At 36.6% G+C, this 25,784-nt stretch overlaps 1 protein-coding gene across 1 annotated transcript; it reads left to right on the top strand.

Moving 5' to 3' along the window:
- Positions 1–318: 318 nt before the first annotated feature.
- LOC137918966 (uncharacterized) lies at positions 319–23,261 on the top strand. Its single transcript, XM_068761922.1, has 8 exons — positions 319–455; positions 528–692; positions 1,809–2,042; positions 3,254–3,329; positions 5,076–5,183; positions 6,113–6,258; positions 7,329–7,424; positions 23,189–23,261. The coding sequence occupies exons 1-8, from the start codon at positions 319–321 to the stop codon at positions 23,259–23,261; spliced, it is 1,035 nt and encodes a 344-aa protein (XP_068618023.1).
- Positions 23,262–25,784: the final 2,523 nt, after the last annotated feature.

The raw sequence follows: 25,784 nt of genomic DNA, 5'->3' as shown, positions 1-25,784 counted from the left end.
TAAAAATGACTTTTATTACAACTTATAAAATATTTAATACTATATACTTCCTGGTTCGTCTTTAAAAAAAAACCTACAAGTTGTAAAAATGCCGACCCATTCATATGTCCTCTTCAAATTAATTAATTAATTTTAATAAGTAATGAGAGCGGTGGTAGTTTTTTTTTAAATTTTGATCAATTGCACATTTTGGGCAATTTTATGAAATACATACATTATCTGTAAAAGTTTTTAAAAAAGGTCTCTCGATGTAATTAAAATGTCTTTCAAATGATGATTTATGTCTGTTAAAGGTCTTAAACAAATGTCAATAAAAATATGAATAGATCTACTATAGGCAGGTTTTCTTTTAGTAGAAGTAAGTATACTTTATCGAGAAGGGGGAAAAAGCTCAACGTATTCGAGGATCCAAAGTTTATCACCGTATTACCAAAGGATGTTCCGGAGAGAATTTGGTAAACTGTTGTTTACTCTATGTTTGTAATTTCTATATCTGGTTTTTATATACCCATTATATATTTGTGCAGGGCCCAAATTCTAGAGAAAGAGGAGAATGATTTGGTTATATTTGATATACGAGAAGAAATTGTCGATTCAGCTTTAGCCATTATTTATATGCGGTACATGGAGAGACAGAACGTTTCATTCACTGTGCACTGCGCTGTCAAAGCTTGGATGAAAATTATCGATTGGTATGCCTTATACGTTTTTTTTTTTTAATTTTCGCGAGCCGCGCAAGATCAGTCATAGTAGCGGTCTTTTGAACAAGCCTAAGAGAGGGTGTCTACCGGCTGGTATGATAATGCTTCGTGCATAATTTGGCTTTTTATATAGATGTTATAAGGATTGTGATATTTCAATTATTGCTACAACAGTAAAAATTATCATGGTGCTTAGGAGAACCACAATTTATTTTAATAATTTTTGGAAACATTTACAATTTTACATCAAAAATACACACAAACATCTCTCCGTCGGAAATCAAGGATAGTTAGTTACAGCTCTGGCTAGCATTTTGTTTTGCTAATTTTTATTTACGTTGATTTTTTTTGGAATAATAAAAGACAATTTTGCCTACTGCCGAAAAGACAGTCGTCTGGGACGTAGAATTCTGATATTCTAATTGCTTAAACCACAAAGACTTTTTTCTCCGGTATTAGGTCTTCACGTTCAACCCCTTTTATGAGTGTATAGAGTCTATATTTACATATGTTTTTTTTCATTTTGTTTTCATTTCCATACTCATCTTTTGTTCTTCTCAATATCATTCATTCTTTCTTCTAATTTCATTCACAATATCTTTCATTCCTTTCCATACATCGCCTCCCATCCTTCGTCTTCCATCTAGTGTTCTACAATTTTACGTTTATTATTTTTATTATTTGTTTAACAATTATTTTATTCTTATTTATTTACTTACTATCAATATTGTACTTATTATTTTAATTATTCTTGTTTTTTTATTTTTATTTATGGATTCTTATTGTTATCCATTTTTGCAGAATTCTACACAAAATGACCTAATCTAGATGATAACGATGGCGTAAACCGATGATTTAGTACCCTTTTTAGCTAATCACCATCATCTTCATCATTTCAGTCGTCGAACGTCCACTTCTGAACGTGGATCTCTTTAATATTTTCAATAGTTGTTTGAAGCGGCCTGCATTCAGCATTTTGATCACCTTAACAATGTCATCATGTCCTTGTGGATTTAGTTAATAACATCTATTGTCGAAGCTGGTCTTGCATGTAAATTGGATACATGTTCAATGGCCCTAATTATAAATATATGCATAATTGTAAAGGTATTTCTATCGACATGATCCTGGTGAGGATGTAAGTGCTGCCCCGGAGTGCTTTATTCCAAAACGCGAAGCTTCTTGGTTGCCTGATGATCCTCCAACGCCTTCGCCTCGCGACACCTTCTGCCGGCAGCGTCTGGAAGTCATGGAGGATGAGACGAGGGAAAGTCTACCTGAATGCTTTAGTTCGTCATCTCTGGAATATCCAAAAATAGAGGAGATACCACGTGAATGCTGGTATGTTATATTATAATAAATGATGAACATATAATTAAAATGCACCGCCCGCCAGCCCGCTGATAATTGCGTATGCGGCAAACAATGCAAATCACACAATCGCCATCGCCAAATCACTCAACACGTGTTTCACCCTTCCACATCTTCAGGAGTTACGTTACATCGATTAGTGCCAAACACAGAGTCAAGTGTCTGACAGTATCTCTCAGCATTTATCAGCGGGCTGGCAGGCGGTGCATTTTATTGCACGACTACCATTGCATGTGCGGAAGTGGCTAAATATTGGTCCTTTTCTTACTTAGGATGGACTTCCGCGAGGTAACGCCTGATCCTGTAGACCACCGGTAGTGCAGCGGATTAAGATTTGCGATCATAGTTCGCGGGTTCGATTCCCGGGATACAGTTTTATATAATTCACACTTTATGCATTAATTATACGGGATTGCCACTGTTCACAAACAACTTTCCAGATGATGCACAGCAGCGTCCTCTGCTTACCTTAATTCCACACTGCGTTTGTCAACCCATCTGGTACAGTGTTTACTAAGTCTCTTAATCTATTTTTACGACGTCCTAGCAATGTCCAGTATTTAATCTTACGTTTCGTGCGACCGCTTCCTCATTCCTACTCCGTATTGGCATCCTCAGGTTGCGCGCCAGTATGTGCGCGGTTACCGTATTTAACACGTCGATGAACCTTGCGATCGTATTGAGTCTCGTCTGTGTAATACACACACGAGTTCGTGTGACGTCATATTACTACCGCATGACTGACACTATTATACAGCCTAAAGGTTTTATTGCTCGACGGACAAGGGAACCTCTTAGCCTCTGCTATGAGCACCTTAGCCTTTCTAAGACTCTTACGCCCTCCTATGTAAGTTACATAATTTTTATATCAAAGCGAAAGGGTTAAGCTCGTGTCGAATACACTTTCAAATTCCTCCTAAATAATCAAATTGTCCTCCTGAGAAACGTAGGCTTCTCGTTAGTTAACACTGGTCTAGAGGAGAATAGGTATTATATATAGGGCATATAGCCAATTTGAGTTTGATATTTCGTACGTTTGTCCGTGGTACATGCCATTTTGTTCACAATGTCCGCCTTTACCGTTACACGGTAGTGGCTATGTCATATAATTCATCTCAAATCACCTTTTGGTGATGAAACTCGGGAGGAATTATAAAAATGTCTGTGAAATTTATGAACAGGTTTCCCGGTAAAGTGAACATAGTGATAGAAGGAGACGAGAGAGTCAGCAGCGAAGTGGACGGATCACGGGATTATGTAAGAGCTGTTCGTCATGTTATTGTAATGAGAGATTGTTGTTATTTTAATTATTAATCAAAGAATATAGAAGAAATACAAATTCCAAATTTGAATTTCTTCTATATTCATCATTATCTACTGCTGAACGCAGGCTTCCAATAGGGTCGGTTGCAAACGGCCTAAACTCAACATCTTCTAAGCCTTCACACGCTCGTCTATCTGCCTTTTAGATGAACGTCTCCACTTCAGGAACTTAAGGCTTCATCGGCCATCTGCTTTTTATTACTTGGCCTGGCTAAGTCCGCTAGGCTGTGTTGAATATTTTCTGGTATTCTATCCTTACCGCGCCAAAAGTCCAAATTCGGTTCACTGTCATCCTTGAATAGAAATATTTAATGGAAGCAGGCGTTACCTTGCGGAAGTCCACCCTAAGTAAGAAAAGGACCAATATTTAGCCACTTCCGCACATGCTCTAGTAGTCGTGCAACAAAGTGTACACCGAGAGTACACCGATTAGTGCCAAACACAGAGTCTCTCTTTGTGTTTGGCTCTAATCGGTGTAACATAACTCCTGAAGATGGCCCGTGGAGGGGTGAAACACGTGTTGAGTAGTTTGGCGGTGGCAGTTGTGTGATGGCATTGTTTGTCGCATACGCATTTATCAGCGGGCTGGCGGGCGGTGCACTTTGTTGCATGGCTACTACTGCATTTGCGGAAGTGGCTAAATATTGGTCCTTTTCTTCCTTTGAATAGAAATGTTCAACACGTAATAAGTGATATCCCAAACTTAGGTCTCGTTGGAGATATCGTTCCTCGTAACTTCATAAAGCTTCAGCCCAAGCGATGTAAGATCTCAACTTATTTAAAAACCAATATGTCATGACGCTTGCATTAAAATATTAAAAGTTTGCGACAACGTCTGCCGCATGTTGTATTGCTGAGCCATTTTCTGAGGTTTCATGCTGTGTTTTTTGTTTACAATAAACTCCTGTGTAAAGGATTTTTTTAACTGACTATACAGCGTGCTATGATCATTCTGTTATAATATATGTATGTACAATGTCCTTTTGCATTACAATATAATTAAATGTAAGAAAAATTGCAATATATATAAGGTTAACATTATAAATAAAGAAAAACTTGAACATGAATTTTTCTAACCTCTATAATTTTTTTTGGTTTTATAATTCACTCCCGTAATGCATCCGAATTATCATAGAATAAATTGAAAAATAATTTTGTTAAACAAGAACTGGTAAAAATATTCTGTAACGGTGACGACTTTTTATGATAGATATTGGAAATGAAATGGCCTTTAGGAAAAAAAACTCGATTTGACCCGATTTCGAAGCCTTCAACACTTTGTATTTTATTATTTTTAAGTAGAATCCGTATTCCACAGACTTTAGCGTCGGTGCCTTTGTTTTTACAATTACATTTAATATTTCCGAACATTTTTTTTTGTTCACGTCATAAGTTATTGTTTGCAATACTTATTTTAAATCGTGAACTATTTAAAACTAGAATGAAGTTAACTGTTTTTTTTTTAATAATTGATGTTTTGTTTATTTTTAACCACGCCCTAACAATATTCAGTTTAGGAATGCAGTTTTGAAATTCGAATAAATTTGATTTAGGCTGGCTATTCACAAGTGTAACACTATAATTAATCTATAGTGGAAAATGACTTAAATATATGTGACTAGAAACTGATCTATGATCTATGTATGGTTTGGAATGATTATTTGTATGGTTTCGTCACAGGGCAGCGCGAATACAGCATACGAGGACAATATGGCTGCCGAGAGCGAGGTTCTGCAGAAAGTGACGGACTATGGCAGCGAGAAGACGCTGAAAGGAGATTCACCACATGTATTACTTGCAATATACATATATTTGCGTGTTTACAAACACATCAGCCAATAAGGCAAGGAGAAATCCGCCCCTAAAGATTGTTTCAATGACTGGTTTTCCATTGCTCAAATCCAGCGAATTCCCCCGAACTTAACTATGTCGACGGTCCACCAAACGCTGGCCATTCCAGAAGCTTTCGCCTCCAAAAACATTATTAGTTGTACCGATTTGTAAAAATAAAAATTATTTTCATATTCCTCTAAAATCTTTCTTATGACGTTTCACCAGCAACCGATCAAATCCAGGTTCAGGCCTATTAGGCCCTCTGAGTCGTAATGCTAAACGCCTATTAGGTAACCCAAGCTAAGATCCTCTTCCAAGGGCCCTTGCGGACACTTTATTAAGCGCCCGACTAGGTGATCTAAGTAGTCGGCGATTTTCAAATCTGCCATTAATATTGCATGTTACGTCACAACCCGAGATAAAGTTTCCAAGGGAGACTTAGAGCTTTGTAATATAAAGGGCAGGGCCCCCTCTAGTTCTAGATCGAAAAAAATTCCAGGTAAAATTATAGTTTTCCACAAAGGATTCTGCTATAGGAATCATCGTCAGCGACGCATTGAAAAGGGAAATCCCACAGAAATATAATTCTTTATATACATCGGGCAAAAGAAAGCGCTCTGTAATACTTCTAGATTTGTCATTGATTGAATATTTCTGATTGACCATTGTTTTCGTACTTTTAAATCGGTGTAAATGTTAGCTAAGCTTGAATGAATACACACATTCATGTTGTTATTACCTCCAGGACCTGGCCCCAGGTCCTGAGAAGAATCCCACAATGACATGATCGGCTTTTGATTTATCTTGAATATGATTGTAAATTTTAGGAACTTTTAGGCCGCTATGTAAACTGATGGTGTAATCATTGGAGTGTTTATAACAAGGACTCCGTGGAGAAGAAGGCGTCGTCTCGCATGCGTCGACGTAGCACTGTTGGCAGTGCAATTGCTGGCGGTGGAGCTGGCGGCAGCGGGGACGTGTCAGCGAAGACCTCACGCACGCGCCGACCGCCCCAGCAGCCTTGCTCCAGGTATCTCCTACCACTCGAATACAAGCGCACTTTACTCTCCTCATCCCTTACACGTCACGGCACTAAAGCCTTCTGTGACACGCAGGAAAAATCTTTGTTATTTTCAAATACCAAAGAGGACCATGGGTATTAAAAAAGTTATTGCACATAATTTAAGTTATTATAAGTCATAAGTTGAAACTTTTTAATTGCTTCGTTATTGGAGCATCTCATTTAATCCTTGCCATGGGTGGACAGGGTCTATATTTACATATAATTTTTTTCATTTTGTTTTCATTTTCATATTGATTATTTGTTCTTATCAATGTCATTCATTCTTTCCTATAATTTCATTCACAATATCTTTCATTCCTTTTCATACATCGCCTTCCCTTCAGAGTTCTACAATTTTATGTTTATTATTTTTATCATTTGTGTTAAAAATTCATTTATTATTAATTCTTATTTATTTTCTTACTATCCATATCGCACTTAATTTACATTTCTACTATCAGGTATTGTATCATTCTTGTATGTAATCATTATTTGCGTTCTTTTTTATTGATTTTACTGTTTTTCCTATTATCTTCTTCCAGAATTCTGAAAAGCTCTAGCGATAATTCTGTTTTCTCCCCAGAGAGGCGATGTTCTCTTTCTCTATCTTCTCTGTTATCCGAGATTACTATTCTGCTCTCACCGCGACAAACACGGGACAGCCGGTGATCAGGTGCACCACGGTCACGTCCACACCAGGATCACAGATGCACGGGGGACTCTCCCTGAATTTGAACCTATATAGGTACTCGGAGAATCCCTCGTAACCCGTGGTCACTTGAACTTGAACCGTATTCCACTCAACTTGACGAAACATGCGGTAGGATGAAAGGGCTTCTGGTAAAAATTCCTGATATTGGCATAAATTGATTAATAATGGGAAATTTATGATTAAAGTTATTTGATTTTAGTTATGCATGAAACTTAAGGACAATAACGACATTTTATACGGAATCCATGTAAACAGATTCTAGATTAAGCTTTACCATGACCTGGAAATTAATGCAAACTTTAATTAAGGATATATTCCTTCCCAGTGCGCTAACACGTTCGAGAGGGAGTCTGCCTCCACTGTCGTCTGAATCCAGATCTCGGCTCAGCATTATCTCCGACTGCCGTCTGAGGAACTTGAGGTATGTTTTATGAGATGGACTATGGCTATATTCGAATGTTGATGCGCGCTGTTAGCCGTTTTGGCTTTTACAGCTTCATCGGGCTCAGGGCTCGCGGATCCGAAATACCGCGAGCCAATAAACTAAAACAAAATCCACGTCAGATGCTTCACCTTACGTATCGTATTAGCTAATATATATGAGATGGATTAGCCACAACGACTGTTAAACCTTTTACTTATTTTGTCGCGTTAAGTTCAGTTACTGTCAAAGCCGAAATCCCCTTTTGAGGTGCCTTTGCGTCTCAGTTCTGTATAATTTTTATCTAATGGCCTGTGTTAAGGCTTTTACAAAAGCCATCGTGTTCAGTTACCAAATAATAGATTTAATTTAAGGATTTTTAGCGGTCAGCCTCGTCCAATGGAAACTGGGCTGTCGCTGAAGTAAACGGTGATATTTTGTCACAAAAAAAAATCTGTATAATATATATGACATATGTAAGTATAAAATATATACGTTTCAGTCTATAAACGCTTACTGAAAACCATAGGCCTCACTCAAAAATATATATAGGATGATATAATATAATCGCCACGCTTGGCAGGTAGGTTGGCGATTACAGTGTGGTATTATAGCATGCAGAAGTCGCTGCTGTCCATTCTGTGAAAACTTGTCTGTGAGCTGTGGCAGACCAATATAATTAATGCACAAAGTGCGAATTATATGAGATACACCGAGAATCGAAATCGCAACCTGTGATCGCATGTCTCAGGCATTTACGGCTGAGCCGCTCAGTTATTTAGTCTATAACTAAATAAAGGAATAATATCTGTCTTTTGAAATTAAAACACATACTAATCTATTTCCCCTAACCTCAAAATTTGACATATTCAGTTATTTGAATTGACATATGTCATCTGTCATAGTGACAGATTTAACTAAAAAGTATGCACATCTAAATATAACAACTGTAATGTTCTTTCCTATCTAAATAAAGAAATATTTTTTTTGAAATAAATATTGTGGTATCAAGTTGCAAAGCCCTTTGTTCTTTTGTCTTCGAAATCTTTCCATAGTGTTCACATGTACCATCATTTACGTCACTTTCTAATGTGAGAAGCGATAGAACAATGTCTTTCAATACTGCTTGCCCCTTCATACAACATGTGTAATTCTAGACAAAGAAATTTCTCAACGAGATTTTTTGTATTGACAAGTTTTACCAGAGTGTTATCCCGCGTTTTTTCAAAAGTTTAATGTTTTATTATCTTCTTTGAATACTTTAATCGCTCTGTATAAACTCCACTATTAAAAAAACAGGTTAACATTCATTCGTGCGTAATAATAATTGTTCAAGCATTCTAATTCATTCACCGCGAACAAAACTATGAAAGACTAGTGGGAACGATAGAGTATGGTATAGAATATAAACACGTGCAAAATAACAATGCGACGGTTGTCAAAGGTAGCGTTGACCCGGTATAGGGAAAAAAGGACTTTACAAAGGGGCGTTGACCCGGACTTATTTCTTTGTCTTCGACCGCTTTTAGTATTATAAAGAATTCATATCAATGTTATAACGTTTCAGAGAGAGTTGAAAAAAATAAACTTGTATTATTTCAATGCATTATGCATTTCGAGTGTTTTTATTGACCTTATGCATTGCACGGGGAAAATTGATTTTAATGTAATGTATAATTTTTTTGTTTGAATGATTCTTTAATTTGAATAACGCCTTTGTGATATATCCCGGGTTTCGGCACCAAATTGTCTATGCGGACATGTAATTAAAATCAGCTGGTCGAATTTGAATATTTTTTTTAATACACATACAATAAGATTAGACAGGCTCGCTGTTTTAATGTCCAACGTCACGGAAAATAGTTTTATTAGTTTAAACTATTGTTTCTTACAGTTATTGTAATATCCCATACGTGCCCACTGTACTGGCTTTCTCTAAACATCGCCGCAATCCTGATTGCAAGCCGCTTCCAGCTGGTCAAACTAGAAACCTGCAAGGGAGGCATATTTCCTGCAGCTCGTCTGAAGGCTGAATTGATGATCACGAAATTATTGTCGTAGTTTTTCTTCACCCACCTTTTATCTAAGGGGGAGGATATAGAAAATATTGCGCACTATTTTTTATTTGATATTCGTCATCATAGTCGATAGATGTCAACTGCAAGGTATTGGCCTTTCCTAAGGATCTTCATGATGACCGCTTCTACGCTGACTGGATGCAGTTACTTCCTGTGATCGTGACTATGGTGGGTCCAACTAGTGGAAGGCAATGCAATAAAAAATAATAAAACCAAATAGGAAAACTTTAACTAAAATGTATGTGCATTTAAAACACATGTAAAAGAAAAAAGTCTAATCTAAACAAATCTGTAATATCAAAAGATAATGATAGAAATGTAAGAATAAAATAAAGATTAGAAATGAAATTGTACCTAGCCACCTAAGAGTAAAAAAGATGAGAAAAGGAAGGCGATTAAAGCAAAAAGGAATGAAAGAACAAAAAAAATTGCAAGATATTGTGAAGGATAAAAGGAAAGAATAAAAGGAATTGAGAAGAATGAAAGTGAGTGTAGAATAAAGATAAAACCATGAAAAAATTATTTGTAAATAAAGTCCCTGTCCCAAACAAAACAGGGGTACGAGAGGCTCCCAATAGCGGGAGCCAAATAAAAAAAACTAGTGGAAGGATAGTTTGTGAACCTAAATAAAAAAAAAACATGTCTTCATTCGAGTGTCTATATATTCAGTCGCTGCTGGTGCGAACTATGGCACGGGAATGGGCATTTGCAATTAATAGGGAGCGACTCCGACGCCGTTAAGAACAAAATACAGGCGGAAGGGTTGACGCTCTTTTGTGCCGCTAAAAGCCTTTGTAATATCCATGATGGATGGCGGCCGCCTGTCCCCGTTCGTCGCGCGCGTCATACATATGACGTTTCTTTTGTTTCGGGCGCGAGCTTCGCGGAGCGTAAACCTAATCATTGTTCCGTGTTCATTAATATCTCTTTGCGACTTTTGTTCTGTAGTTTTGTGTGTTCAGTTTGTTTATTTGCAGTCATTTGTTAGTTAATTATGGTTAATTGACTACGAATCTAATTGTTTTGGGTGTAATTATTTGTTTTTTTATTTATATTTATTAGTTATCACTACCGAGGTTACCAACATAGGTCAAAGAACTGCTGGTCTCAAGTGGCAGTGGGAGGGGCACGGGTTGCTGGAGCCGAAAGGTTACTCAGTGACGACCTCGAGTTGGTAGACGCCGCATGGGTAGGCCTCCCGCTAGGTGAACTGACTACTTAGTTATGGTCACGGGAAGTCATTGGGTGCAGTCATGGGCAGCGCAGGGCTGGTCATCACGACCTTTGGGGGAGGCCTATGCTTTGCAGTGGGCGTCCATCGTCTGAAGGACGTCGGAAGTTTTTATCATCATATAAAAACTTCCGAACAATATTTCCAAACAAAACAAAAAAGATTGGTAAAGGAAAATTACGACTATAATTTTGTTAGCTCTGTGCTAATTATCGTGTAGGTAGTAGAACAGCCAGGGATTGTCTTTAATGGGTTATTTAAACTTCGACAACGTTCATTTAAAGGAATTAAAAATCAACAATAAGATGTAGTGAGGGCACGAATTTTCCGTCTCAAGTAAGTAGGTAGAATGTTACGTTTAGAAACAATGGAAATGAAACTGAAAGAGTGAGAGAAGTGAAGTTAATCGCGGACTACGCGCGTAGCAGACTTGTAGCTATCTTCACTCAGCCGGTTAGTACTCTGCTGTAACGATAGATGGCGCTAGTTCAAACACATTTCGTCATCATCATTATTATCATTTCAACTGTCAGACGAGCTGCTGAAGTTGGATCTCCCCCACAGACTTATAATTAGATGGATTAGAAGTGTTTTGCACCCAGAGTCTTTCGACGTCAGCCCACCTTGGATAGGAGAACCCTAAGGCCTCAGCAGCCGTTTATTTTGTTCACTGTGTCGCTCACAGCCATTTTAACTTGCCGATCCTTTGGGCTATATCTGCCACTTGCGTCTTCGGATCTCCTAATTCCTAATTCAATCTCTAAGAGAAATCCAGAGGATAATCCTCTTCATGGGGCGACCATCACTGGGTGACTGCCAGTTTGCAAATGAGACCCGAAGTGAAGTACCATATATATAATATGGTGAACATATAATAACCAAATGAAAATATAGTCCGAACATATGTCTAATGTATATAGGCAAAATTTTATTACAGAAAAAAAAATTAACAAGTCGAAAATGTGATAAATAAAGTAATAAACAAAGTAGATCAAAGAAATTATAACAAGGAAGAATTGTAACGATACAATGGAGATTTACGAAAAAAGAGTGAGGTGATGTATGGAAAAAGGAAAAGAATGAAAAAAGTACGAAAGAAATTGTGATGGAAGAGGACAATTAAACAAAAGAAATAGCTAAAGAAATGATTAAATTGAAAAATACACGGTCCTGTCATCCTAAGATAGGGAGTCAACGAGAGGTGTACAATAACAGGAGAAAGAAAGAAAAAAAGTATAATAAACTTACCTACGTGTACAAGAATAGTAATAAATGTATGTGCATAAAGTTAGCACTGGGAATGAAGACATGTTTATTATGCCTTTGTCTATGGTCTGTAAAATTAACTTTAAAAAAAAAACCGATGCCTCTTATTTACTATGTTCTGGTCAAAGGACCTGGGTAAGCAGATTGACTAAGCTTTTACTATTCTTAACGCGGGTTGACTACGACTAAGAGATAAGCTGCGAGTTCGTTTATCAGAACACCTGTATATTTTATGTATATCAAAATATATTTAAATTATTACCAATGTTTTAAACTATCAAGTTTATTGGTCATAAATTTTAATACATTTTTTTTATCTAAGCCCGGTGTCGTGAATTTGAATAGTGCCAGGTATTTTGAGAAAAAAAACTATTTTAAATCCAACTTCGTGGCGGGCGTTCTGAATTCAATTTGGGCGGGCGTACGTTGACTCCGCGGGGGCCTTGGGCGTTTTAAATTGCAAAATACATTTTTACATTTTATAAATTGTCTTGCCTGACAATCCTAGCGTCGAGTGAATTCCGAAGGTCTTCTTTTAATATTTTATTGAATATCTTGCACGGATAGTAAACTTTTATTTTTGTTTTATTTGATAAATATAGATTATAAAATATATTTTCATGCACTGTCAGAAAATTAAAGTGACTAAAAATAAGTGACTTCGATATCAGTCACGAAGAGCTAGTTGAAAATTTGTAAGGGAACGTAAACATTGATTTTGATATGTTGGCAACATTGCAGTTATTTTTCGTAATATTCACCGTGAGTTTAAGTTTCGTGTATCATGTTAGTAATTGGAGCAATTATTTTTAATTTTACATCCAAGTTAATTGCAATCATTATATACGTCCTGAGTGGTATTTAAATTATAAAATAACATACTCTGCTAAGCGAGATCGCTTGTAATATGATATTTAAGAGGTTTAAATTGGAAATACAATACTCGTAAAAATAAACATTAAATACATTAAAGCGAAAGTTATTCCGACATGTATTAAAATGTCCCATGGACTCATTAATTTCACAAGTAGTCAAAACGAAGACCTTTAATACAATAGATATTATTTGAACGAGGAATTCAAAACCCGGTTGCTGAGGGTCAGAAAAATTTTGAGGTTCCGCAGAGGCTTACATTAGGTCCTTTGTACTTACATTTGTCCTGTTGTACCATGCTTGCCATGTAACACCGGTGAGAAACTTTGTTATACACCGGTCTAATTCCGAAAAAATAAATGTTAATCCACAGTCATTAGTTATGTGTACCTCAAGAAGTGCTATACTAAATCTAGGGGCATCTGTAGTAAGGATACCATATAACCTTGTTAGAACTTTAAAGTGGAGGGTATTCCCCAGAAATGAAAAGGTAGGGTGTTTCCCGGTATTATGTACAATTAGATGGCCAATGAATAAGTATGAATAGCGAAACTGTACCTTCGTTTAATAAAAAAAATTAGTTACGTTAGGCTTTTCAGAGCTGCATCGGAAATCAAAACGAAACAATACACATAAAGATATAATAGTATCTCCCAAGCCTGCTGGTCCACGAGAGATTAAAAAAAAAATTGAAAAAACAACTAAAACTTCTAGAATAATAAAACAACCGACTCCCTAGATCAGAACATTCAATGCAATATCACCAGCAATATTGCAAAATTTATGCCGGAGGAGACCTTTATCCGAAAATAGATTCAAATCAGAGGTACTGAATAAAATAAATTAATTTATTAAAAAACATATTAATTTACTTATAAAATTTAATGGAATCAGGCGTTACTTCGCGGAAGTCCATCCTAAGTAAGAAAAGGATCAATATTTAGCCACTTCCGCACATGCAGTGGTAGTCGTGCAATGAAATGCACCGCCCGCCAGCCCGCTGATAAATACGCATGCGGCAAACAATGCGAATCACAAAACCGCCACCACCAAATCGCTCAACACGTGTTTCACCCCTCCACGGGGCATCTTCAGGAGCGGTGTAACATAGCTCCTGAAGATGCCGGATGTGCGGAAGTGGCTAAATATTGGTCCTTTTCTTAATTACTTATAAAACTTATATTCTATAGCGCATGTAATGAAAATAGTAGATCGGTAATAAACACGTTTTTATTATTATTAAAGAGCATTAGCATTCTTCTTCTTATCAGCCGATGGACGCCCACGGCTGAGGCCTACTTGCTCCAGAGATCGCCAAGATTACCAGTCCTGCGCTGCCTGCAACTACGCGCGATCTTAACTATGTCGTCTTTCCAGCCAGAGAGGCCTACCCAAGCAGCGTCTGCCGGCTCGTGGTCGCCACTCGAGAACCTTTCGGCCATCGGTTGCACGAGTGATATACCCCGCCCCGCCCACTGCCAATTCAGACGAACAATTCTTTGAGCTACGTCGGTGATCTTGGTTCTTTTCCGGAAGCACTGCCTCTCCATTGCTATCTGGGTTCTGGCGTTGAAATCAGGGAGGAGACAATACCCTCCCTGATAGGCGGAGATGACAAACAGGCATTCATATCCCTTTGTAAAGAGATCGCCAAAAAAACGATAGAAAGAAATAAAGCTAACAGAGTATAAAAAGATAAATAGATTAAAAATGTAAATAGAAACAAAGCTGTGATAGAAAATAATTATAGAATAAGTAACAATGTAAAATAAAAATACTAATCGTGACATGTAAAAAGAAAAAGGGAAGAATGATAGACGAACAGAGCAAAAGGGTAAGAAAGTACAAATGTAGCATGAAAGATAGAAAACGGACCGAAAGAGAATGTGAAGAATGAAAGAAGAGAGAGAAAATAAAAGATAATGAGAAAAAATTAAATGCTAATGAAGTCCCTATCCCACCACAAATAGGGGTACGAGAGGCCCCCAATAGCGGGGGTCATAAAAAAAATTGCTATCTGGATCTAGAGCCTATCATAAGTGACCACGGATCTCGGATCCGTATGGGTTCTCTGTAGTTGGACCACGTAAAGTTGAATTTTCACTTGGAAGTATCATGTGCTTCTTCAGCACTACATTTCCAATGCATCAATACGCATTCGTTCTCTTTCTTACCGTTCCAAGTTACTGCGCCGTGAAGCAATAATGTAAACTCTGATTTTACAAGCCGAGTCTGTTTTTTTCGTAAAGTACTCGCGACGTATTCTGTATTAACTCCACGCGTTTGTCCTTTGGATGCGAGTGAACGATCTGATCGCTATGGCGTCACGCTGCACCGGTGGGTGACCGGTTAATATGAAGGTGACTTGCAAATGTGCTCTCCAAGAATCCGCATAATGCCCGGATTCTAATACGGCAGGCCGCTGAAATGTAAGTAGGTGCTTTGTGTAACAAGGCGTTAGATGTATTACTTATAATATCTTTATCATTGATTACCATGTTTTGATGTGACGCAAAATTATTAGCAATTCTGATTTCCCGGTCTGCATATATGTACGTATATATGTATATGGGAGCGGTTGAGTTTAGATACTCCTGAAATCCTTCTTAACCTCTCTTAGTGAAAAAATGAGTTACAATTTTATCAATGTTAATAAACCAGCGAAAACGGCATTGAAACGCGGTCTCCGACTCTCTGCCTTATTCCTAAGTTCACAGTCGCTCAAGACGTGGACTTGGATTTCTCTACGAAATCGAACCATGAATGGTGAAATCATAGAATAAAAGCCAGGCCGCAGAGAAACAGAGCGAGTGGACACCACGGACTGGCAAGCGACAAACGTCTTCTAGCAAGGAGGATAGACCACACAGTTGTAGTCGTCAGAAGACAGGTCCTGTGGGAAATCCATGAGGGAGGCTTTTTTATGGCCCCGTCTTTGGAGCCTCTTGTACTCCATTACCATGTTTGAGCAGAGATCTTTGTACCTTAATATTTTTTCACGTAATCTTTTATATTCATTCTCATCTTACATCCTTCCTAATTTCATTCGTTTTCTTTCCTTCACTTTGCATTATCTTTCATTCTTTTCCATACACACATACATCATCTCACTTTCATATCTCCTGGATTCTACATTTATATTCGTTCATTTTATTACTTCATTCCTTTGATTTTTAAATTTATCTTCATTTTGTTTTTCTTAATTCTTAATTGTTATACTATTTCACAAATTAAGTCTGTTACCATTTTAAAATCACAGATTGGAATTTTTATCACTTTTATTTGTGTTTATTACCTTTATTACTGTTCTTATAACCTTTATACAGAAATCCAGAAAGATCTGGCGACGCTCCTTATTGCGTACCAGTAAGGCAACTTTGTCCTCTTCCATTCTCTTGAGGTTGGCCTTATGTCTATCGAATTATGTTTTATGGCTGATATGATGATAATGATAAAACCCTCGTTCTTTGAGCGCACCCTTTGAAGACGTGAAGACTGAAGGTGTTTTTCACTGTCATTGTATGAGACGACGGATTGTTGTGTAACAAAATCACTTTGCCATGTCTTCTGGCCTATCCTGTTCGTCTTTCGATTAATATTTGGTAAAATTAATCTTTTGTTGGTGATAGAGTTGTCTATTAAGGGTTTCGCCGGGTTTCAAGAGCTTATAATACAAAATGCCGCTCCGGTTTTAACAGATATAAAGCATGGTTTTCTTGCCGAATTTAGCCTTGGTGTTGATGGAACGGCTTTGCCTTGTGCCTTTGCTTTTTCTGCTTCAGGTTTTCGAAATAAATCCATTTCTAGTCTCCCGTCCCGGTGGCGTTGAGGAAGCATTTCACTAGTGAACTGCGATTTTCCATTTGACGTTCAATCAAATTGTATGGAACCCATTTAGCGAGTTTATTGATCTTACCATTTGCTAATAAATATCTGGTGATTTTTCTTGTGATAGACGTAATGTTTCTGATAATTGCCGTTAGGGTGGGTCATCATCTAATAACTCAAGCAGTTTCTCGTTTTCGGATTTTCTGTCTTTAATTCCAAAGTCATTAACATTTTAGTCACCACTTTAAAGTTGTCGACACTATGTCTCACGTGTTCTAATCGATGTAGCGCGTGTTCGCCATATGTTTCTTTAAACATATGATGACTTTAAAAACACTTTTCATTAAATAATAAAAGCAATGACTGCCACTAATGTTTTTTTTTCAGGCACAAAACGCGATATCATCCTAAACGATAAAACAAAGATGCTAGTTTTTATCGGACTCGACTTGTGTTCGTAGTTTTAAACGTCAGATGAGCAAAATGACGTATGTCAAATGAATGCACTGCGTGCTTTGTAGTGACGCCATCTTTCAGTTAAGCCAGAAAATATGCGTGGCCACATAAAAGGGAACCACGTGGTCAAGTCGTCAATTAATTACCTAATTAGAACGAGGAAGCAACGAAGACTCAATAAGTATAAAAACAAAAACTAAATTCCATTGAAAGATAGCTAGTGCAAATGTTTTTATGGATCCCGTTATTAGAGACCTCTCTTTCCTTTTATCGTATTTGGGACAAGGACTGAATTTCGTAATAATTTTTTTCTTTATTACCATTTTATTTTCTTTATTCTTCCTGATCCTTTACAATTTCTATTGCTATCCTTTTATACATCCTCTTTCATTCATCACATTTTCTTTTGTTCTCTTCCTTTTGTTCACAATCCTTTATTTTACAATTTAAATATCCTTATTTCTGTTTTTATTATTATTTTTTAGCCTTTATCGTTTTGCACTTTTTCTTGTTTATAACTTCCTTGACATCTTTCATGCAATTATCTAGGAATTTGAGGTGCCACTGGTGACGCTTTGAACCCGTTCCTTCGGCTCCACTTCACTCCCATGTCTTTCTTTTGCGGATACCAGACAGCCTGATATAGCGTGCACCACGGATTGAGTATAAATGTTTAAAATATGAATGCTTTGCCATGGTAATCAGAGATTGAACCCACAGCATCCTAATTCCCACTGAACATTTATAAGAGGGACCTTACTTAAGTAATGTATTTAAATTGGAGATCGTCTCTCGGAAAATATTGATGCGGCATGCACACTTATTGTCGAATAATCGATGCCAAATTATACAGGTCAGAATGGACATTGAAACCGACCGTGGGGTGGAGGTCAAGCACCCGGTACCATTGACACCCCGGTTCGAGGTTTCTGGAAGCTGGACGCGGGTGAATCAAGTTTAAGAATGGAGTCGTTTTATTCATGACCTCCATATGTTGAATTTTGATTGATTCGTACTTGGCAACCGGGGGCGTTCAACTCGCGCAGTGCCTGAATATTGTTGCACTGGTACTTGATTAAAAAAAGTAATCATCACTATGTTTATTAATATACAACATCTAAGAATTTTTTTTTCGAATAAGCTGTTACGAGCATTTTCGAATCGTCAGTCAACATACAATGTCGACATAGTTGTGTCTACCAGCTATAAGCTACCACCAGCTCGGAAGGCAGTTTTGAGAGCCGGCGAGAAACTCAACAGTTGCTCTTTACAAATATAGTTTTATAAAGAGTACGCGACAATAATTAGCTTTACTAAGAAAAGGACCAATATTTAGCCACTTCCGCACATGCAGTGGTAGTCGTGCAACAAAGTGCACCGCCCACCAGCCCGCTGATAAATGCGTATGCGGCAAACAATGCATATAACATAATAATTAGCTTCCCGAGTGAGCATCGACAACATTTAATTAAACATACTTAGAGTAATATACTTTTTACAATAAAATGCTTCTAATATCAGTTTTAAATCTCTCCAGTGGCAGATCTTGAATCGTTTGTGGATTTTATTGTACATACGTATACCTTGTACCATAAATGATTTATTTAATTTTTATAGACGTAAACTAGAAGTACATAGCTTATTTTTATTTTTTGTATTTACACTGTATCTATTACTATTTTTAAATAATTTTGGATCATAATCATCATCACTATAATTTAAATTGCAAGATGTTCACAGTTGGATAAAGGTTTCAGCTGTAGATTTAAAAAATGGAAGACCTTAATAGGGTCCTAGGATGCGAATGTGTTAATTAATTGACATATAATTAGTTATAAATTCACCCCCATTTAACCTTTTACATCTATGACCAATCATTTTGAATGATGGTCAAATGTGAGTTAGTGAGCCATAAGTAACTCTTGAAGAAATCTCTTCCACTAAACATAATAAAGCCGGTTATTCCCATATTTTTTCTTGTGTTAAATTAGTATAACGTGAATACCAAATTGCCCTTATTTACCCAAATCGGCATCATCCAAAGTTTATAAAGATCCCTCTTTAAAAATCTCTCTTGACCTCACGTTGGAGCAGTCTTAACATTTCGCCCGGGGGCGGGACTCCTTTGAGAATTTCCCTGACGAGTTTCCGCGTGACCTTCCAGCTTAGACATCGGTCTCTCGACCTGCGTACCCTTGACGAAAAAAAGATGTGGTTTCGTAATTGGTAAAAACGTTTAAAACTTAACATACACAAATGAAAATGATTTATAACATAGTCTGTTCAGAAACATAAAATAAAAATTGAAAAATACAATAGAATATAAAAAATAACGAAACATAGTAGCCGGGTAATAAATAAAGGAGAAGCAGTCTGTGATAAAAGTGATATAAATGAAAAAGAATGTGACCGATATAATTAAAAGCATAAAATAAAAATTGTAAAATAGGAGTCTTAAGGAGGAATGGCGAAGAATGAGAGGATGTATGAAAGGTAACAAGATATTGAAAGGAATGAAAGACAATGTGATAGAATAAAGAAGAACTATTAGAGGAAATTGAGACAAAAGAAGAGCGTAAAAATACCGATCATTTGTGAAAAAATTATTAAGATAATATTGTCATTGTCCACCCATGGCAGAGGAGGTACGATAGGACCAAAAACATGGCCATTAAAAAAAAGATATAGTTTGATGGTTAGAGTGGCATACGTCTACCTATAAAGTTGACAGACCTTTCTAAAGTCACTAGGAGACGATGGAGAACTAAAGAAAGATATCCAAAGAAATCCAATAGGACCGGTTGGAAGCGACCAACTGGTTCTGTTGGATATCTTTGGAGTTTGCATATGACCAGTAGAAGATATCGTACGACTGTTATGATGTTTATGATGAACGCGAAATGCCTGGTTCTGAGTGCCCAATAATGCTTTTGTATTGTTTCTACTGTTTAGGCACAAGCCTCTTATTTGAAGGTTCGGATCGTTTAACCACGTGGTCATTACGGGATTTGGTGGTCACATATCTTATTGTTAATTCGGCAGTATATTTTGTTTCGGGTAAAACACCGTTTTCAACTTGTAGTTGTATTAACTCGTTTGGACGTCGTCAATAGATGGCGCTGATAGTCATAAAAAGAGTTGAGTTCGGAGATAAAAAACAGATTTGGCTAAGATCCAAAATATCTAAATATTAATAGTTTGTTATATAGGTTTAAAAGAAGTTTTGTTTTATCCAAACAAAACATTGTTCGATGTAATTTATGCGTAAAGACGTAGTGTCTATTCATTTACTTCGATCGCGTATGTATTTGTTACTTACATGTGTGCGACAATTCAATCGCACGCACACAGCTGTCGTGTAAATGCGAACGCGACTCACTCACACAGCCGCGTGCATAAATGATTGGAGCGTTAGTATAATGGAATAGGGTAGGGTGTGAACACGACATGTTGCTCCTGTTTCTGATTAGGGCGAGCTCCGAGTGGCTGACGGACCCGCGGGGGTCGCTGTATTGGGTCGTAGGGGACAGTTTAATGGAGACAATTGCGTAAACTAGTTGCTAGGTAAAGGTGTTGTTACATTGAGACGATAATTTGATGTTATGTATCAATCCGGTAAAAAATCGAAATAATCGATGTAATGGAAAAGGCTATGCTAGCTTTGCTGCGATATCTGCAGAAGAACTAAGGCTGCTGAATAGGCAAGGGGATATGATTGGGTCCAAAAGGTTTTTAAGTGGCGACCACGAAACGGCAGACGCTTGGCAGGATGCTCTCAGATGTGGGTAGCGCAAAACTGGTCATTGATGATGAGATTGATGGGAGACCTTCCAGTGGGCATCTGTCGGCTGACGTGAAAGAATGATTTAAGCATCTTGTACTGAACAGCAATGCGGTTAACTGTACATAATAGTGTTTTGTTTACATTAGGATAGAGAACGTCTCTTTACTTCTAAAGTTCTCTTATCCTAAAACACTATGATGTTTGTGGTCATGTCATAATGGATTAAAATTGCGCATTTTTAAAAATACATTAAAGAGGAGATATGAAAAATTTGCTTATTTTTTTTTCAATTTATTAAAATGTTATATTCTCTGATATATTAGTGTCTCATTTAAAATCTGTTTCGTCTGTCGAGGTGTCGCGTTTCCAAGCTACGCAGCTAATGCTTAGTTAACAGCTTTCAAATTCAAGTTTGATTGATACCAGATAGTATGAGTCGTAGAGATCCGCTTGGTCTGCCCAATTGAATTTATTGAACTCTAACTTTGCCAAATAATATGTTTACAATGGTAGCTCACAGATATTTAATGGAATCATGCGTTACCTTGCGGAAGTCCATCCTAAGTAAGAAAAGGACCAATATTTAGCCACCTCCGCACATGCAGTAGTAGTCGTGCAACAAAGTGTACCACTCTGTGTTGTGAAGTGGCTAAATATAGGTCTTTTTCTTGCGTAGCTCACAGTGTCAATCAAAAATTTGTCAATATTTTATATTAACTTATTATTTAATTTCACAATAATTTTCAAAGTCAAAATTAAAATAGCTTTATTGCATGAAATCATTATAATAATTTATAATCGTCAGTTTACAATTAGGTTTACGTTAGTTTATTAAGCGCCATCTATTGAGAAGAACTGACAACAAACTCTTGATTTTTATTTACTTATTTTAATTGTAGATGTATTTCTGGGTACATGTCATAATTTTCTCTATGGTGTCTTTTTTTTGTTAATAATTGTTAAATACATTTTTAAGCATTCACGTGATAGTTAATAATAATTATTAATTGCGCTATAATCTTTAAGTAAACGCAAGTTATAAGTGAAGTAAAAAAAAATGTTACACTGGTGTAGTTGTACCCTAATTTTTCCATCAGCTAAGCGCACTGCCGTGACGCACTCATAACGTGATTTAAAAACGTTCTTCCAGCCGATGGAACGTTTCGGGTTCATTAGTTTCAAATAATTCATAAGCCGATTATGTGAAAAGTCCTTGCTATGTTTTTTCTTTAAATCGATAACCATAAATATTGTGTATTCATTTATATATTTATTCATAAATCACGTCAACAATATAAACACATTAAAATAAACAAAGATATATCATTATTAACTAACATACGTGCACAGTATTTCTATAAGTGTATTAAATATTGAAAAATAATTACAAAGTTGCTTTAAAAATGAAACATATGATCTGAATTACAATATAAAAATGTTAAAATGTATTTGTAACAACGCAGAACATTAAAATTTGTAATTGTCTATTATTAAGTATATTTTATAGTTATATATTGTACATAAATAACAAATGCGTAAATAAATAAATCAAAATAAAGTATAATCATTTACTTTAATAATTATAAAATCGAGATTACGATAAGTATTGATTTGACAATTTTTTTTCTTGATTGACATTCAGCGTGTAAAATTTGTTTTATTATCTTTGATCAATATTTAAAAGAAAATTATGTCGAACGGAGGTTTTGAAAATTTCAGGATACAACTTACATGTATATATCGGTTGGCTTGAAGAACGGTTAAGTTCTGCCAAATTTACTCTTAATAAATCTATAGTATAATCAAAGTATAAAGGTTGATTGGAAATCGGTAGAAAAAGTCCATTTATCAGTAAAATACTTTACTGTTCCCACATATTTCCGATCACCCCGTATAGTGTTCACATTAGAATATGTTACTTAAATTTAGTTTTTCTATAGGAATGCGACAAGTCAACAACTTCTAGCAGCACAACAATCTGCAAGGACAGATATAATTTTGATAGCGGTTTTACTGTGTTATTATTACGTTAATTATTTTTGAAACCATTTATTGTACTGTTCATTAATGGCTAGAAAATAAGCTATGATTTGAACCCTATAACAGTTTTACGTCTATTTCTAATCATTCTGTATATATATTAACCGCCAAATGTGTTGTGAAGCACAGAACTTGAGAATTACTCCAATGTGGCCAACAGTCGTGTCAAAGTGGTCAAAAATTAATGTTTAATTGCGTTTGATGCCAGGTTGGATACGCAGTTCGAAGTCAGCTCGGAGCAGATGGACCTGTCGCCCACAGAAGAAGCCAAAAGAAAATAATGACGTCACTGCAATCTACTTTTTCCAATGTTTTAATTTTAAAATTAGTTCCTTTTTCAATTTTCCTTGTAGAAGTTCGATTGTTCGATTTGTTTTTTAATTAAAAAAAACTTTGACTAACTTTGACTTTATTCCTTTTTTTATATAGTTGTAATGAAATAGACGTTTGTATTCCATCTTACCTGATGAAAATTGTAGATGAAGACGAAGGTGGTACTCGCCATCCAAAAGAAACCTGTTCACTCTACTCTTAAAGGTTCCAGAGTTCAACTCATCACGAAAAATAGACCCAAGCAGGTTGTTCCAAATCTTGGCGACTCTCAGAAACGAGCTGTCAAACCGTTTAGTTCGACTTTTGGGTATATCAACAACGTATGGATGAAATTTTTTTCTGCGTCTAGTAGTCCGGTAAAGGAATGGAGATGGCTCAATCAGTTCGAAAAGAGCCTTGGAACACTCTCCAAAGTGCATCCTATAAAAAACCGATATGTTGGCAATTCGACGACGATGCCCAAGGGTGTGTAGTCCGCTATTTTACTAGCGTTCGAATTGTTTTTTTTTTAATTTACCCTGATATATTACAATCGGGAACTGATTTTCTAATCCGTGAAGAACAATTATGTTTATTCGATTGTGAGCATGGGAGAAGGTGTTTACTATTTTCATTTTTTTATCCTATGTAGGAGTAGTTAAGAGATGAGGTCTACGATGGTACTTGCTTGCCTAGAAAGAACTTATTAACTCTTGTATTGAAGACTCCTTAGTTATAATTGTCTGGAAACAATGACGCCTGTAGGTTGATCTACTCCTTGTCTATTCACACTATAATAGTATTAGCAAAACGCTTAGTGCGGGTGGAAGGAATTTCACCCGGGTACTGATGTCGTGAATCTGTGCGTTTTTTTTATCCGATGTAAATAGGAGACGAGGGATTATCTATTTTTTTAATTACAATGTATATTCATTCGTATCACAATATATATACTAACATCCTATACATTTGCAATCATATAAATAATTTCGAAAAAATAGAGGTCACCATTCAAGTGCGGAGATGAAACTTCGAGTTGTATTATTCGATTTTTAAATTTGTATCGTTATAATTAAAAGGAAATACATGCTATCATTGTTTTGTTAACTAAAACGTAATCGGCGCATGGTCTCGTTGTTCGTGATAAACAATTATATATTTTTGACCGCGCGCCGGAAGCGGCACACGAACCGGAAATTAAGGAAATGACGCAGTGAGGTTAATAATTAATTACTAATTACGTTCTTAATATTGTTTCAGCACGCCACAGTTAATGCGCGGTATTGTTATCGCGTTCTCTGTGAGTACAAATGGTTTAATAATTAAGTAGAAAGGTTAATACGGACAGCTAAAACGAGTTCCAAGAACGGCAGGTGGATTGTCGATTGTGATAACAGCTTTTGTAATTATGTTTAGCTGGCATTAAAGGCGACAGGAATAACAAAATGACTTAAAGAGTATTTAATAATAGGATGTTGGATTACTGGACCTTAGCTTCTCCTGCAGATTTCCAATAAAACTGTTTAAAAGTGGTCCGTATCGTGCGACTTTTCCCAACCTTACATAGGTATTGGTCCACCGAGTGCGGAGCCTTTCTACGCCGCGTCTTCCGGCCTTTCGGCTCTACCGGCCAATTCTTCGAGCTACGTCAGTGGTCTTGGTTCTTGGTTTTCTTTTTGGATCTTATAAATTCTGAGCATGGCTCTCACCACTGCTCTCTGGGTGATCTTGGGACTTATTATGAGGCGTTGAAGGCTGTGTGGGCCCGAAATAGAATAGTTACACGACTTATCCTCCCGAGCGAGTCATACTAAGCAACAGAGGGATTAGTTTCTAGAGGATGGGGAGCGGTATCCTTTGCTCATTGTACACCACACTGCAACCACCAACCCTTGGCAAGGTGGTTGGCGACCGCAGTGTTGTATTTTGGTAGGCAAAGGACGCTGCTGCTCATCATGAAAAGTTTCTGAGCAGTGGCAGTCCTATATAATGAATGTACAATCTTAATTATATAAGATTGTGTCCCGGGAATCGACGCCGTGACTTATGATCGCAAGTCTTAGTCCTCTACCACTGGACTCATTCGTTAGTTAAAAGTTTTTAAACATTCGCACTTATTTTCAATCATCAGTTTAAAGTGATTATTATTAAATAAGATATATTTTAATTTTTTTTATTAGACTGCGATAAGTCAATAACTTTTAGCAGTACAAACACAGCACGGAGAGATACGTAAACAATAAGTAATTCTGCTATGTAGTATTCTAAATTTTGAAAACGCTTTTACTTACTATATTTTAACTATGTTACCATATCATAGCATACATTAATTGGTAGAATATGAGCTATACATTTACTCTATTAAATATTTTACACCTGAAATCAATCACCTGTACAATTCCTGAGAATATGGCGGTGATATCTTATATACTAGACTTATTATAATTTTCAATATTTTACTGAGTTTATTCATCTGTACTTCTTATGTGTAT

Source organism: Battus philenor, unplaced genomic scaffold (assembly GCF_028537555.1).
Source record: "Battus philenor isolate CCGP_79_NKW_IND1 unplaced genomic scaffold, ilBatPhil1.0.hap1 SCAF_15, whole genome shotgun sequence".
In the NCBI taxonomy this organism is placed as follows: Eukaryota; Metazoa; Arthropoda; class Insecta; order Lepidoptera; family Papilionidae; genus Battus; species Battus philenor.
Note: the sequence above shows the minus strand (reverse complement) of the source record. Positions and strands in the feature narration are given on the sequence as shown.